At 49.6% G+C, this 17,344-nt stretch overlaps 1 protein-coding gene across 1 annotated transcript in view; it reads right to left on the bottom strand.

Annotated features, from left to right (window-relative positions):
* The window catches only part of Dpysl5 (dihydropyrimidinase like 5), a 77,332-nt gene that overhangs the window by 10,883 nt on the left and 49,105 nt on the right, over positions 1-17,344 (bottom strand). Inside the window, exons 3-9 of the mRNA XM_005073518.3 lie at positions 10,537-10,695; positions 9,364-9,543; positions 8,514-8,582; positions 5,875-5,919; positions 4,179-4,254; positions 2,950-3,106; positions 460-601 (exon numbers count right to left, since the gene is read on the bottom strand). Coding sequence (XP_005073575.1) covers positions 460-601; positions 2,950-3,106; positions 4,179-4,254; positions 5,875-5,919; positions 8,514-8,582; positions 9,364-9,543; positions 10,537-10,695 — 828 coding nt within the window. The remainder of the gene's footprint in view (positions 1-459; positions 602-2,949; positions 3,107-4,178; positions 4,255-5,874; positions 5,920-8,513; positions 8,583-9,363; positions 9,544-10,536; positions 10,696-17,344) is intronic.

Raw genomic sequence — 17,344 nt, 5'->3', positions numbered from 1 at the left:
GCCTCTGCCTCCTGAGTGCTGGGATTAAAGGTGTGTGCCACACTGGGAAGCTCTGGGCACACACACACACACACACACACACACACACACACACACACACACACACACACACGGAAAGCCTATTCTCTTTGCTGGCTTGTCCTGACGCTCACTGGTGAGTTCATATGCACTGCAGTTGATGCATTCCTTCACTTGATATTAGAGCCTCCTTCATTGGAATTCCAACATATACTTAACACCAGTTGAGACATCCAGCCTCATGAACTGAATGACTATTGGATTCTTGGACTTTCTGTTGGGGGACAGACGTTGTTGGGCCAGCCTGTAAGCCACTCTTAGAGTTTCCCTTTGTGTATGTTCATTCTATCAGCTCTGTTCCTGTAGAGAACCCCGACTAACACACCCCTGAAGAGTGGGCTCTGCTGGGAACTTCAGTGAGGCAAGGCTGCAGACACCTACCACACCCCTCTCCCAGATCACGCTCATCCGATCCTGCACGCCGCTCACGCCATGTGGGATTTTGGTGAAGTCTTCCTTGCCCATGGCTTTCTGCTTGGTGGTGAATGGCCGGTGATCTGATGCCACAATATTCAGAGTGTCACTGGGGAGAGAGAAGAGACCAGTGAGGGGACAGGAGGCTGATGCCCCAGTGGGTGGGGACAAGTTGTGGGGGAAGCCAGCCTGGGCTTGGGGACCTAGAAAATCCATTTCCCATCGGATTCCGCTGCTTACTTGCTGGGTGACCTTTAATGGTTTATTTCTTTCATTTAAGTGAACAGTTAATCTAGCTACAGAATTGGCATATGTGCGGAGCATTTCCAAGAGACCCCAGCAAATGCATGAGTTGGTGATTGTTACCATAGTGGGTAGAGAACAACTTACCCATCCTTTAAGGCTTGGCTGAGGTGAGTTGGTAGAGGTGGAATGTACAGGGCTCATATGCCAACTCAACAGCTCGAGTGCCCTGCACTGTCCCAGAAGGACAGACATAGTACGTGTTTGACAAAGCTTTCCCAACATCAGTGTTACCTTGTTAAGTGACCAGTAGCTACAGCACTCAAGAGAAAGCATGCCAAGACTTATTAACAAGCTACCATTTGCAAGTTGATGACAATGTCACCAGTGCCATCCATGACAAGGTCTTCAGACGGTGAGGGGTAGGAGTGCCTAAGGGAAGGCAGTGAGAGAGGCATGCTGTAGCCTGCTCTCGGGCAAAGAGGGAGGCAGACAGACAGACGCCCCCATCCCCATCCCCATTCAGAGATTTCTAGACTAGAAGGTACCACTCAGCAAGTGTGACTGAACGGTGATAAAATTTTAAATTTATTATTTGTGTGTGTGTGTGTGTGTATGCGCGTGCATGAGCATGGAGATCACAGGACAACTTTCCTGCTAACATGTGGGCTCTGGGTATTAAACCCAGGTTGTCAGGTTTGGTAGCGATTGCCTTTATCTGCTGTGACATCTCACCTGCCCAGGAAACAGACTTTAAAATAAAGGACAAATTTTCATTTATGCGTAACCTAAGAAATTACACCAAAAGGAAATGATGGGGGAGCAAATCAGGCTCTCTTGTGGGAAAGGGGACTGATGTCTGGGGTTTCCAGCCGGCATTCTGCATCACATAAATTATACCAATAACATGTTATAGGGGAAAATTAGAGTAATCATAAATCCCTATAAATAGTTAAAACCGTGCCATGAATCCTATAAAATAGCACACATTTACTATGTGCACTGATTAAAAATGAAGTAAGACTATTTCTCTACCGCGTGAAATCATAATTCTTACACGAGAATTTATTTAAATAATTAAAGTAAATGGAAAACAGGCTATATAAAAAATTATTCAATGAATAATGTTTCCTTTTCCTGTTTATTTGAGTATGGGTAGGCTGGATGTTTACTGTTTTTTTGTTCCTGTGGTAAATTTGCTTGTAGCAAGTAGGATATTTCAAAGGACTTCCTGACTTTGAACCAAATTTTTAGTATAGTATTATTTTTAATATGTGTATATGGGTCTGTGCGTGTTTTCATGTGTGTGGGTGCACATGTGTGCATGCATGCATGCAGAGGTCCAACCCTGCCATCAAGTGTCTTCCACAGTAGCTCTCAACTTTCTTGGGTCACTTGGGCACCTCCATTTGGCTATCAGACTCTGGAAACAAAGGACCCCAAGCAATTAGAGTTTCCCCAGAAACCTTCATGTTGAGAGAACAGATGGAAGTTTGGTGAGAAAGAGAAAAAGCTTGTCTCTCTGCAGAGAGATTTCACACAGATCTGACAGCTTGCCAGACTATCCTTTGAAGAGAGAATGGAGCTAGACAATGATGGGTCAATGATGGGCAAGACCACGCCTTGACTGGTATAGCTTAGTTAAGTGTGCTTCTTGCCCTCTCCAGAGTTAAAATAGGCTTTCTTCTCTTGAAAGTTGCTCCCTCGGGTACTTTGTTGCAGTTACAAAGTAAGTAATGCAGTCAGGAAGAGAGAGGACCACACATGTGGAAAGATGCCAGGTCCTATCCCCCAGCTCCCCACTGAAATGCTGGTCAATGCTCTCACTCGAAATCAAGTTGTCAGAGATGCTCAACAGACAGCAAGGGACAGTTGGGCGCTGGACAAATGTGTTCAAGCAAATCACCCTGTGATTTGGCTCGCCCAACAGAACCAAACCCAGGTTAGGTTTCGTTTCTAGAGCTGGAGGACGTCACCTTAAAGACCTATAGCGCGCCGGGCGTTGGTGGCGCACGCCTTTAATCCCAGCTCCCGGGAGGCAGAGGCAGGTGGATCTATGTGAGTTCGAGGCCAGCCTGGTCTCCGTAGTGAGTTCCAGGACAGTCTCCAAAGCCACAGGGAAACCCTGTCTTGTAAAACTAAAAAAAAAAAAAAAGACCTATAGCGCTCCCTGCCCCCCACCACGTGGAGTGCTGTCTGACTCCAACACCTTACTTGGCCAGCAGGCTCATGAGGTAGGTGGAAGTGTTGGTGTCCAGTCTCAGAGGCGGCACTGTGACGTAGGCGGCGGCATGGGACCAGTCCTGATGGTAGTAGTGCAAGCCCGTGAGTGTGGCGTGTGCGTTGGTGGTCTCAGCCAGCACCACTTTCCCTGGAAGAAGAGTCGAAAGCATAACCAGGAAGGCCCTGGTCTACGAGGTGGTTGGGCCGCACAGCTCACTACACAGTAAAGGAGCTGAAAGCAAGCAGGAGGAGGCTTGCTCCAGCTTGCTGAGGCATGTAAAAGCCCAGGGGCTTTCTTACTCTGTTGACCCTGGGCAGAGACAGGCATGGATCCTGAGGCCAGGGAGCACAGAAGAGAATTCTGAGAAGTCTAGTGTGGCCTGGCTGTGGGGAGTAAGCCAGGGTGATAGTCGGGCATGCATGCATTGCCAGGCCTAGTGGGCAGTCCAGGCTGTTCTCTGGGCAGGCAGGGGGAGCTGCTGGGGGCAGAATTCAGAGCAGATTAGAAGCTGGAAAGTCAGGAGAGGGGTTCATCCAGCAAGAAGGGCCTACAGTCCAGTTGGGACCTCTGCTGAAGGAGAGGCAGACTGGAGGCCCAGATGCCACAATGTTATGAAGGCTGTGGCACCCACGCTTGTGGCTTACACCCACAGAATTCTACCCCGACTCTTTCTCCTGGTACCAGTATCCCTCACCAGCACTCCAAGCTACAGGGTTCAGTACTATGGGGGAGAGAGGAGGGGTTGCACTGGGAGTCACACAAATCCCCCTGGAGGGTCAGAAACAGAGTCCAAGGTGGTGAGAAAGGGAAGCTGGACCCACATGCTGTCACTTCACCAGCGACTTCCACCCTGCCCCCACACCCGACATGCCCACCAGAACTGGTCTACCGTTTTTTTTTTTTTTTGGTTGCCAAGGTAACTGTTAGTTCAACATAACAGACCAAAGAGACATCAATTAATGCATCAATTTAAGACTTTAATTTTACTTGACCTGGTCAGGGTCATAGACATTTCTGGAAAGCTCCTGTGCATACACACGTGAAGAGAAGGGCTGGTTCTCATACACCGAGCCCAGGCTAGCTCAGCGCACTGAGGCAGACAGTTGTGAAGAAATGAGAAGGGCAGGCTACCCCTGGTCTCAGCGGCCACGCCCGGCAGGATGTGAGCGAATGGGCCCTGTCCTGCTCGGAGCCCGCAGCACAAAGGACAAGGACTCACCTTGCATTTTAGCAGCTGCGATCACGTCACCAGCTGAGATGCTGGACACATTGACCAGGTAGATGGGACAGTGGGTCTAAAGGCAAGAGACATCAGGAAGTGGCAGTGCCTGCCTCAGAGAGCTGCCACGCACCCAAGCCACCCTCCAGCAGCCCTGCACCAACACAACGGAAGTTCATGCTCGGGATGCAGGGCTGGCGGTCTGAGCACCTGCAAAACAGGCTGCAGGGCTGTGTGGAGCAAGGCAGAAGCAGCGGAAGCCAGCGCTGGGGACCACCAACCCCGGAGGTGACCTCGGGTTGTAGCTGATGAGTCTAAACCTCCGATTTTCTCTGATCTTACGCTTTTTTCCTGTTCATAAACATGATGACCCAGAAACAGTCATGTTTTACATCCTATACCTGACATTTTGATGCCTGCGGTCTGAGGGAGGTGTTATCAACAGACAGAGTGTATCCAGGAGAAAAACAAGGCTCAGAGTCTAGGCTGGACAAAACTGATCTTGTAAACATCTGGACTGTCATATGCATCAGCTATTCTACAGAACTGTGCAAACACAGCCCGCGGCCTAATTTCTTTGGGTACATTTGCGCTAAGAACCAAGGAGCTGATGGTTGTGGCCTGGGTATCCATCAGGAAGAATCTGGTAAGGTAACTGTTGTCATGGCAACATAACAAGGTCCAGCCCTTTAAGGAGCTAACAGGAAACCTTCTGAGATGTCAGTCTGTGCCTTCACTGGTTATCAAGTTAGGAGACCGGCTTTGAGGTGCCTGGCATGACCTGATCAATCCTAGGGTAGGCTGACAGGCAGCCTCTCTGTCCTCTATATTCCTAAGACCGCACTCTGTGTTTACATCCTTCTGGGCAGCCCAGGCCATTCCAGAGGGGAAGGTCTCAAACAGGAGCCCTCATTAGAACCACAGGATTGGGGGAAATGAACAAACTTAATACAGAATGCTGGGTACTATCCCAGTTTCTGATTGACTGGGTCTCTCTGGAGCTTATTTATCTGAGTGTGTAATTCTGACACATGGCGCTGATTTTGCCATCCAGGAACCATGCCACTGGAAACCCATCCTTCTAGAGCCCACAGTTCAGATTATCAGAGCAAATCAAACCCCTCCGACCCCCGACATCCTGAAGGAAAGGTAGCCTTTCCATGGCACCAAGAACTCTCTCCCTTGCTTTGGTTTAGCCCCAGCAGATGTCCAGAGTAAGTGATGCTATCACTCTGATTTCAGTAAGAGTTGGCGGATCAGAGGAGGGCATGGGGTACCGGTGGTTGAAAGCATGTATTCCTTAGATAAGAGCAAGGCTCCAGTTTCGGAACCGACTCTGGCTGGTTCCCATTAAGCTCCATCGGTGCCTTGTTAAGGGTTTTTCCTGAATCAAACCCGGGAAAGAAGCTGGAAAACAAAGGCCCCAGCAGCATAGGGTTAAAAGATAACTGCCCAAGCCATTTATACTTGAGCCACGAATCTCAGCCTCCGCAACTTCAGTCCTTCACGGAGCGCAAAGGGGTGGGGCGGAGCACAAAGGGGTGGGGCAGAGCGCTGGGGCCAGCGGCGCAGCAGAACTCTGAGGCTAACATGGCCATTCAGCTGGGGTCCTGAGAGCCGCTTGTGGCATTGGCTGCCAGACAAGAATGAGTTCAAGCCAAGGTCCCAGTGTGGAGGTGGGGGGGGAGCTACTTACCCTGTTTGCAATGGTGATGACTCGGTGAGTGGCTTCTGCCTCCAGCTGTTAAAAACAAGGGGCAATAAGGAACGAGCCTTCACATCTCCTTCCAGCCAGCTGCACCAGCCTGAGAGCACTCTATACAGAAAGTGCTGGAGCAGCTGACACAGCAGAGGGGTTGGCAGCACCCACGGGGACAGGCTGCCGATTGAGGCAAGACTCTGGCAGGAGCACCAAGCCTCAACCATGGGACTTCCATGCAAAGAGCCCCAGGATTTAAGATACCAGGTGCACCTTGGTGGATGCCACTCAGGGTTTAGAAAGGAGCTTGCTTGGTAAGCCAGGTGACATACAACTGCTGCTGGGAACTGACAGAGCTGTCCTGTGACTGCCACAAGTATACCATGGGGCCCTTCTGCCATACACAAAGTAATGATAAACTGTTTAAAAAGTCTGAAGGCGATGAGAGGATATAAACAATGTACAGCCTCACATCTCCCTGTCTGCTAGCTCATGCACTCCATGGCTACCTCAGAAACGCAGTCACATACATCACGATGGAGATTAGCCTAGAGCAGGGTTTCCGTACCCTAGCAATACTCACACTGGAGCATTACTCAACTGTGTGGGTTGGGATTGTTTGCATGCCGCAGGACGTTTGCAGTATCCCAACTTTATCCATCAGATGTCAGCATCATTCTACCCACCCTTCCTGCTGGGACAACTAAAAACATCTCTGGACACTCAAGTGTTTTCTGGACGGTCAATCTGCCCTGGCTCAGACCCAGGTCGCTTCTTTCTAAGCAGTGGGTGCCTTGCTTTTCCTCTTGGCACCAGGCACAGACAGCTAAAGCCCAAGTCTGCCGTCTCTTCGTCAACCTTGTGGTCACAGATCCACCCTGTGAATCAAGTGCTCCAAGTCCCTAGGAACCTAGGCTGGTCTTACACTCACAGCATGGCAGAGGATGTCCTGGAACTTCTTGGTTCTCTTTCTCCTCTCAAGTGCGAGAACTGTGGGTGTATTCGACACTTTCGGTCATATGTGGTGTTGTGTAGAGATCCAGGACTTCATGCATGCCAGGCAAACAGCTACCAAATGAGCTACATTCCCAGCTCGGCTTCAAATTTCTCTACAGGTTCTGAGGTGCCCAAGCAGGGCTTACATTTAAACCAGGGACCGATAGGGACAGGACCAAGGCGGGAAGAAGGCAAGTAAAGTTGGCTCGTGGGTGATGGCAGGATCATACCCAGGGTCTCCTGGGCTCTAACCACTGTCCCATTATATTTGATTGATTGACTGAGATAGGCTTTCTCTATGTAGCCCAGGTCCGCCTGGAACCTGAGCCCTTTCTGCCTCAGCCTCGCTAGAGCTGGGAATACAGATCCTACATCACCCTCCCATTACTCTGCATTTTAGACTTTGGAGAAAGGAGAAGGTGCTTTCTACTGCAAGTGGTGAACATGTCTAATAGGGTACCGGCACAAGAAGGCATTAATTATCTGCCGTGCTTCCACTGGAGCCAAATCGCTCCGCAGCCGACCACTGGATATCCAAGCCAGTGCCCTACGAAAGTGCACACCGGTACAGGCAAGGGACCGCAGGGGCTTTCCTTCCCACCCTGGCTAGAAGGAAAGAGTGAGAGAGGGGGACAGGTGTGTGCTGTATTTCTGACTCAAGGTCTTCCTTGGTGACACTGGCATCTCCAGAATGCAGGGCCCTGGCCGCGAGCTTCTTTCCTTCTAACACACGAAGGCCCTGTCTGTCTCTTTTGTCGCTGCCCACAATTCTGGATCAAGTGACCCCTGGAATGGCCTCCCCAAAGCCTTGAGGTTAGAATTAAATGGGGCATGATTGGGTTTATCCTGTTCTTCCAAGGAAGGTCAAGGTTTTTCCCTGATGGGAATCTCATGGGGGGGGTATGTAACATATATTTCCGCTCTGCAAATGACATAATTTTATTTTCCTTTATTCATTTTCTGAGAGAGGTCTCGTGTAGCCCAAGCTGGCTTCAAACTTGCTAAGTAACGTATTTGTGACATTTCTTCTAAAAGACTGCATGGGTATTACTGTTTCCCACTGTCTCATGATAAGAACTCTTGGTCCTGGGGCTGGAGAGATGGCTCAGAGGTTAAGAGCACTGGCTGTTCTTCCAGAAGTCCTGAGTTCAATTCCCAGCAACCACATGGTGGTTTACAACCATCTGTAACAAGATGTGGTGCCCTCTTCTGGCCTGCAGGCAGAACACCATATACTTAATAAATAAAATCTTAAAAAAAAAAGAACTCTTGGTCCCTAGGTAGTGGTAGCATTTCCAGGACCACGAGGCAAGGCTGAGCTGTAGGACAGGAAGGAGGTCATAGGGATGGGTCCTTCCCTGCTGGTTCCCTGGCCACTTCCTGTTTCACTCTCTGCTTCCGGCTGACCTGAAGTGAAGAGCTCTCTCCTTTGCCACCCGTTCCTGTTGCCATGACATTCTATTCAAGTGGAAACATCCACTGAATTCTCTGAATAATGATGATGATGATGATGATAACGATAACAACAACAGTAATAATGATAAAGTTTTCCCACAGGCTTATTTTCAGTGACAGAAAGCTAATGACATAGGAAATCTGCATAAAAAAAATTGACCATAGACACAGGAATTTTCTCCTACCTCCTCTGGACGGCTGATCTCAATTCCTTCTGGGCCTGTGATACCCAAATCTAGAGCCTCCTTAGCACCCTGAATAACAGCAAGAGAAAGACAACAATCAGAGAGACATAAGAAACTACCAAACCCAAGGGACACATCTTCCTTATGCAGTGTACATTTTCCAAAGAATAAACCAGGGGACTGAATGCGGTAAACTTCTGGTTCTCTCTTCACTTTTTAATGTCTGGACAATATCTTTTATTCTTAAAAAATACAGCCCAGTTGCTAAACAACAGCCAGAGATACCAAAGACAAACACCAGTAATTGATTTAAAAGTTTGAGCTGTCTCTCTGGGAATCTCAACAAATGCCTTTGGTATCAGCAACTCCTAGATCAGCTCTACCCCAGGAATTAGGAGAACCAAGGGGTCCACCCTTTGTACCAGAGAACAGACTCTCATGATGTAACAGTTCTGATGGAGAGGTATAGGAAAAAGGAGTGTTGATGTTTATTTTTACATGTTGTATCTCAAAAATTATTCCCAAGAGATGTTCTAAATTATTTTGCTGTAGTGGAATTTAAATATCATAACATTCACACTAAATTATTACCTAAGACTTAAGAATCCTCTTGGAATATAAAGAGAGATTTTAATATATACATTTAGCACACGTATCTTTACATATACACATACATACTTTAAAAGTTTGGACTTCAGACCACGGTTTGGCACCCCAGAGGTTCACATCTCACATCATCTAATTACCTGACCTCTGTGAACCTTGAAGGGCAGGGACAAGTGACCAGGGGGTCCCTGAACACTGTGTCTGCTGGGCCCACCCCACCCGACAACCTCTGTCGATGACTTGCCTCAGCCACGAGCTCCCCGTTTTCAGCGTGGACCCGGGGGATCGCCCCAATGTCCCTGCAGGCATGAAACACTTGGTACAGCTCACTGTCTCGAAGCATGTACAAGTCCTTGTAGGTCATGAACATCTGGAAGGAGTTGACCCCCTTCTCCCGCACTAGCGTCTCCATTTCTGCCTTCACCTGGAGAGCAAAACACGAAGTCAGTGCCTAGGAAGCGCCGAGAGGGGCTGTGACTAACTCCAGCACACACGGGACACGGCCCTCTGAGCCTGAGCCCGCCAGTCAGCAGCCCTCCCGTTAGATGCTCACGGGACCTTGTACACACATTCAGCAGTCCCCCCGCTCCCCCGTTAGATGCTCACGGGACCTTGTACACACATTCAGTAGACCCCCCCGCCCCCGTTAGATGCTCATGGGACCTTGTACACACACCAGGATATGTTGGGCCTAAGAAAGGCTCAGATGTGAGGCCCAGTATAAGTTCCTGAGCCTGACTAGAGTATGGCGACCTGTCTCTAACCTGTAACCTCCGCGTGGGGGGGTGACTCAGTCACACCTGATGCAAGATTGCCCCCTGCCTAGCTACCTGCCTGCTTGGTGGAATACTATCGGCCCTTAACTTACCTCACCCTATCCTAACATTCCCATCCCCTACCTCAGCCCTATATAAGTTCCTGCCTGTTGGAATAAATTGAGATCCTGCTTCAATGGACTCCCGACTCAGTGTGGTTTTTCTCCCCGGTAACTAATGGGGGGAGGGTCTGAGTCGTCGACACACACCATCCCACTCAGTCCCGGGAAGAGACCAGCTGGACAGGCCCTTCCCCCGCTCTACCTGCAGGGAGGACCCTGCAAGGATGTACTGACCCCGGCCGTCAGTCAGTGCAGGGAGCCAGTGCTCCTGAGGTTGGCCCACGGCCTTGGACTCTGCTGCAACCTGATCTCACCGTGAATGCTGGAAAATGGCTTCTTTAGGTTAGGCAGGACGGTCCTCCTCCCCAACACATCCTTACAGACTCCTAAATATTTTGCTTGGCACACAGGGAAGCCAGAGTGGTGGTGGGAGATGTTTGTACACACAGAAAAGCACCAGGCGCCAGCCGGCTCAGCCACACGCCCTTCTGTGCTCCTGACCACTGGTGCCTTCTTTGGGGTTTCCATCAGCACTGTTACCTTGGGTGCCCACCAGGTGATCCCCACATGGAGGGCATAGTCGCAGCAGACTTTGGGGTCAGCCAGACCCCTGCACTTCTCATAGGCTTCCACGAGGGAGGTCTCCTTGTCAGGAAGGACATGGCCAATGATCATGGTGGTGCCTCCAACGAGTGCCGCCTGAAGGAACGAGAGGAAAGACAGTCTTGTCATGGCTCTGCCCGCACTCATGTCACTATCAGGGTGAGACACGGTGCTCAGGGTGCGCTGAGAACAAGCTTCCTGGGTGGACAGCTGGGAGAGAAAGTCAAATACCCCCATGGAATGGTAAAGTGCCATCACGATGGGTGTGTTAATTATCCTAATTACATTATTTTTCAAAGGGGTGAAAGGCCCGATGAAGCTGTCTTCTCTGTAACAAACAGGGGACACTGCTGGAGACTAAGGCACAGAGAAAAAAAATCTAGCAGCCAAAAAACAATTAAGAATGAAAAATCACAACTTCTTGCACTGCTCAAAGCAACCAACAGAGGGCGGCAGCTCTGTGTAGTAATGGAGTACTGGGGTGGTGGTGGGGAGGTTGGGGGTGGGGCAAGGGGGACGGAGCCCAGATTGTGGTTTACAAGCTGGCTTCCGTTCCTGGCTCTGCTGGATCCCACCGCCAGGCTGATTCATCCTCACAGCAGGTGGATGTACTCTGTTTTGGCCGGCCTTGCATTTCTTGCTGTCCACGTACACATGGGTAGGGGGAGGGATCTGGTACACTAGCATTGTGTACCTTAAATTGTTTTGTTCTTCTCTGGGTCTTTGGTGCTGTCTTTTTGTGCCCCTTCAGCACAGCAGCGGCTGGCCGTGGATGGGAAAAAAAGGGGCCCTTGGTGAGCACAGAGATGAAGGAGTTGGGACAGCCCCCCGCCAGGCAAGGGTAGAAAATGCAATTTCATTTGCAAATTTTCAAATACAAGACAGTACAGGTCAGGCTAATAAACCAATACCCACCTACCATAACAAATACATCCTCACAAACTGAGCTACAACGCAGAGAAATTGACTTCCCCTGGAGCCTACTCGAAAACGTCCATCCTGCGTACATGCTGAGCACACAGGTCTAGACTCTGTCCATTGCTGCAAAATGCCACCCTTGGACCTAGGGTGCACATATTTGTGTTGTGATCCCCAAGAAGAGAGGTTCAGGCTTGTGTGGATCCTGGAAGGGCTGGTCTTTAGTCAGGGAGTTCCAGCGACCAGCGATGGTGTGGATGTGGGTTAGACCAGCGATGGTGTGGGTTAGACCAGCGACAGTGTGGGTGTGGGTTAGACCAGCGATGGTGTGGGTTAGACCAGCGACAGTGTGGGTGTGGGTTAGACCAGCGATGGTGTGGGTTAGACCAGTGATGGTGTGGGTTAGACCAGCGACGGTGTGGGTGTGGGTTAGACCAGCGACGGTGTGGGTGTGGGTTAGACCAGCGACGGTGTGGGTGTGGGTTAGACGGCTCTAGGCAGACAGCCTCTGAGCCCTGTGGGAAAGGAGTACAAGTTGCCCCAAGCAGCATCCTCTGGAGTCTAACGAAGAGTCTGGAAAGCATGCGGGGTGGTGGTAATGACTTCTCCGCCTACTGGATGTTATCTGGAGCAGCCAGGAGCCCCCTCTGCACCTGCACACACAGCCACACACATGGGTGTGCCCGCCTGCAGGGCAGCAGCTCTGGGAGGCTTAGAAGGGTACTCTGTAATGTCACTGTTACTACCAGTGCTCCTGTGGGCCTCCAAAGCAGAGTTCACGGGCTCAGCTGTGGACTTGGGGCTTACCTGACACTGGGAGGGATACATTCCCTCACAGGCAACACACACACATTCACACACACACACACACACACACATACACACACACACACACACTCACAGAGCTGACCCTTCAAGCAGGCACAGTCTTGATGTCCAGGTTGAATGCCTTGGGCTCCATGTTCACAGATGTGACAGACCTTTTTATTGTCACCCCACTTAAAGGCCTCGCAGAGAGCAAGGCACTGTCCTGTTCTTGATGCTTTTGGAAGGATGTGTCTGAGGATACTTGGCTGTGGGCCTGTCACATGTCATGACTACTCACACAAAACCCGTTGCGTAGGTGAGCTGTGGATGAAACTTAGCGAAAGGCAGTAAGATGACGCTCACGGATGCCGTCTTAGGGATTCTATTGCTGTGATGAAACACCATACACAAAAGCACCTTGGGCAGGAAAGAGTCCCACATCGGGGTCCCCCATCAAAGGAAGTCTAGGCAGCAACTCAAGGCAGAGCTGATGCAGAGGCCATGGCTTGCTTGTCACAGCTTGCTCAACCTGCTTCTAATACATCCCTAAGCCCACCAGCCCAGAGGTGGTGCCTCCCACAGCAGAATGGGCCTCCCAATTAAAAAAAAAAAGCCCATAGGCCAATCTGGTGGGGGCATTTTCTCAGTCAGATCCCTCTTCCCAAAATGACACTAGCTTGTGTCAAGGAAACAAAACACTAGCCAGCACAGAAGTTAAGTAAAAACATAAAAGGGCAATGCTGTGGTGAAGAGCGGATTCAGTGTGCCCACAAGATGCTCTACGTTAAATCACACACAAGAAACAGGGAGGACACATGCCAAGTGCATTAATGACGGCTGTTTTTGGGTGATTGATCCTGAGTAATTTGTTTTTTCTTTTCTAATATTTATTTAAAGGGATATACTAATTTTACAACATATACTAAAAGTAATGTCGTGTTTATAATATTCACTATACAAACCCACTTGGAAGAATTTAAAACTAAATTTAATTAGCTATGTGTAAAAGATGTCACAGTTATGAGATACTTCAGATGCAGACTAAAGGCACAGGAGATGGAAAATGTGCCCACACACATTTATCAGATAATATTTTATAACTCTTGCTTCAGATATTTTAAACTTTAAATTTTATTAAAAATACCATTTTGGGCAGACAGTATGAGAGGTTGAATCTGGGTCTCATATGTTAAACTCTTGCTTTGCCACTGAGATACACCCCCAGATGAGTTTTTTTCTTTTTATATTTGGTTATGGGTGTGTCTGTAGTATGTACATGTGTGGCTTGTTTGTATGTGTGCATTCTCATGGGTACATTTGCATGTGTGTGTGCATGTGTGCATTCTCATGTTTGTATCTTCGTGTTCAGATGTGTGCATTTGCATGTGTGTTTGTGTGTGCATGTGTGCATCCTCACGTGTGCATGTGTGTGTTCAGATGTACATTTGTATATGTGTGCATGTGTGTATCCTCATGTGTGCATGTGCGTGTTCAGATGTACATTTGTATATGTATGCCTGCATGTGGAGGCCAAAGATTGACATCAGTTAGGCATCTTAGTTGCTCTCCACCACATTTACTGAGGCAGAATCTCTCTCTCACTGAGCCCAAGACTCGCAGATTTGACTAGTCAACCTAGCCAGCTTGTCCCAGGGTCCCCCTGTCACTGAGCTTCCCAAATGCTGGGATTATAGGAGAGCTGACACACCCACCTGGCCTTTTGTGTGGTTCTGGGTACCTGAAGTCCAGTCTTCGTGCTATGACCAAGTGACTTATTTGCTGAGTGTCTCTCCAGCCTAAGGTACTTTCTAAATGAAATATTAATTCTGATATACCTAATGATCTCCATCATTACCTTCTCTGTGTTTAGTTAGTACATGATGCTACCAAGTTGTCCATGTCCTTTGGCAATTTGTTTCCGTGATCATTAACTGCTTCACCTCCTGCTTGAACACGCTTATGCACGTGTTAGCAGAGCCCACACTCCAATGTGTACACACTGGCAGGAAGTGAAAGTGCAAAGTTATGGAGCCTGCAGACCTTCAGCAACCCACGTCCTGCCAGGGAGAGCGGAATCACAATGCAAACTAAGCCCTTTTTGAGCATAAGTCAGCATAAGCCGGTAGCATTTCATTTACAGCAACATAAAACAGACCAGAGCAGCTCTGCTATGTAAATGCATCTTCACTCAGTGGCTGAAGCTATCGCTTGTTTACGTGGATCTGCTTCTCGAGAATCATTGAACAATAACTTGCCAGGCGGTGGTGGTGCAAGCCTTTAATCCCAGCACTCAGGAAGCAGAGGCAGGCGGATCTCTGTCAGTTCGAGGCCAGCCTGGTCTACAAAGCCACACAGAGAAACCCTGTCTTGAAAAAAAATCAGATAAATAAATATAAAATCACCTTCCATTTTTTAAAAAATTGCACACTCTTTCTAAGTACTGAAAAAGATCGCCGCCGGCTCTGTGGCTGCCCGGGAAACACTCTTCACGTTCACAGTGCTGTATTTGTTTTGTTTGTATGCTTTTGAGACACAGTCTGTCTGCATAGTAGCTCTACTATGGAACTCACTATGTAGGCTGTGTCATGGCCTTTTAGTGTGCACATCCGGAGTGTCGTCCCCCCCCCCCCCTGCCTAAAACTCAACACCTATCTGTTCAGCTTTCGTCAGAGCAAACAGGCAGCATTCAGCTCACAACACACTTCAGGGAAAACACTTTCTCACGCGTGCGCCTGTCACTTCAGGGACGCCACCGCTAAACCCAGAGGCAAAATTACTGGGACATGAATCAGACTTGGGGTGGGGGTGCAGATGGAGGCTTAAATCCCAGTTCCAGAGGGAAGGGTGTATGCGAAGCGTGCTTCCCGAAGAAGCAAAGTTTGGACAAATAAGTAGAGGCTGCATGGACTGAGTGGTTGAAAAATAGTACCGGGCGGGGGGGTGGGGGAGTCAAATATGCAGGCGGAGGGAGGTTTTAGATAAAATGGGATAGAGATGACTAAGGGACATTCAAGTGGAGATGAAAATTGCTGTTATTAGCATAATTGAACACTTACTGTATACTTGTTTGTTTCTGACAACAGCCTATGAAAAAGGTACACTATCTCCATCGGCCAGATGAGGAAGGTAAGCGGCTATTCACACCTGTTACGTGCCATCCTCTTGGTGCGGGGGTGGACACGGGAGGAGACCACCAGAGACCATGATGGGGAGGGATGAGGTAGCAAACTCTTGGCCCCAGACTTCTTAGCAGAACAGGAAGTGAGGCCAAACTCCCCAAAAGCTGGTGTGATCCAGGATGAGGTTCAAGAAAAGCACATGAAAATTCACTGGGGCTCACCCAAAGCCGGGAGCTGGGCAGGAGAAGGCGGGCTGAGGTAGCTCAGTGGGGAGAGCCAGGGATGACTAACAAAGGGGTCTAGGAGCCAGGCAGAAATCTAGCACAGGCACAAAATGAAGAGCGGTCCTGGGGCAGGGTAAGCTTTGTTTGGGTTGAAGGTGTCCTTTGAACTTTTTTTTCCCAGCCACTACAGCCCAGGCTAGCCACAAACTTGTGCAAATAGTTGAAGGTGACCTTGACCTTTGAACCGTCTGCCTCTACCTCTCCAGACAGGCATATACCACCCCACGTGGTTTAAGCAGTGTTGAGGATTGGACTCAGGGCCTCGTACCTGCTAGGCAGCCGCTACCACCGGGTCATACCCCTAGACCCCTCTGTGCTCTTGACTTTTCTAGAAATGCAGCGCAATGGTGATGCATGGGGCTGGAGGCAATGATGCAGCCGGTGCAACTTCAGGCTGGCTGGTCTGAGCTAGACTTTCAGTTGTGGCAGTGAAGTGTCCTCTGATCCTGGGTATGGGGTCTGAATGAAAAAAGCTCCCATGTGGGCTGGAGAGATGGCATAAAGAGCACTGACTGCTCATCCAGAGGATCCAGGTTCAATTCCCAGCACTTCAGTTCCAGGGGACCCAGAACCCATGGTAAAACACTAACGCTTATAAAGAAAGAAAAAAGAATATTGCCTCCGTAGACTCACAGGGCGTGGCATTATTGGAGTAGGTGTGGCCTTGTTGGAGGAAGTGTGCCACCAGGGGTGGGCTTTGAGGCTTTAGAAGCTCAAGCCAGGCCCAGTGGCTCTCTCTCTCTTCCTGCTGCCTATGGATCCAGATGCAGAGCTGTCATTTACTTCTCCAGTGCCATGTCTGCCCGCGTGTCTCCATGGTTCCCGCTATGAGATAACGGACTAAACCTCTGAACTGTAAACCGGCTCCAATTACATGCTTTCCCTTCCAAGAGTTGCCGTGGTCATGGTGCAATAGAACAGTAAAACACTGGGTAAGGAAGCCACAGGCCGGGTGGATGCGGTACCATTCTCTGAAGGAGGCATTCCTGGCGGAGGAAGGGCTGTTGCTAGAAGTGAGGCGCTTGCTTGGTTTCGAGGGCACCTGAGCTGATGTTAACAGAGGAGTCCTTGGTTACAAATTTCCTGGGAAATTAGATTAGGGCTCAGAGGAAACACAGTCTGGGTTTAGACCCAAGAGGCAGCCAAACAGTGTTGGGTTAAATTGCAGACGAGAACGGGAGGGAGACTAGCAAGGGGTTCCTGAGGGGTCCCCACTGGCATGAAGCTACAGCAGCCAGACATCGACACTCCTGGACTCACTGGCTTCCAGGGGAGTCCAGAGGGTAAGGAGCAGGGCCTTCTAGTGAACTCATCTTATCTGTTCAGCAGTCCTGGCTCCAGCTCAGCGGGTGCACAGCCGCAGCCGCAGCCGCAGCGAATGCTATGACTCGGCTGTGCAATCCAAGGTTTTCCTCTCCTTTCATCTTCTAATAAAGAGAGCTGTGAGGGCGTCCAGGCCCCGCACTGGTCAGGAGGAGGCTGGCCAAGGGCTCCTATTCTCCTCCCCCCTCCGACACGAATCCCACTACACAAAGGGAGCCGCCTCTAGCGGGGCTGTTGCGTGCAGTGGGGTCAGCTGGCATTAGGATGATTGGCAGGAGCCTGGTAAGGCTCACG

Source organism: Mesocricetus auratus, unplaced genomic scaffold (genome assembly GCF_017639785.1).
Source record: "Mesocricetus auratus isolate SY011 unplaced genomic scaffold, BCM_Maur_2.0 Super-Scaffold_100024, whole genome shotgun sequence".
Classification (NCBI taxonomy): domain Eukaryota; kingdom Metazoa; phylum Chordata; class Mammalia; order Rodentia; family Cricetidae; genus Mesocricetus; species Mesocricetus auratus.
The sequence above is the reverse complement of the archived record's forward strand: the minus strand, read 5'-3'. Positions and strand labels throughout refer to the sequence as shown.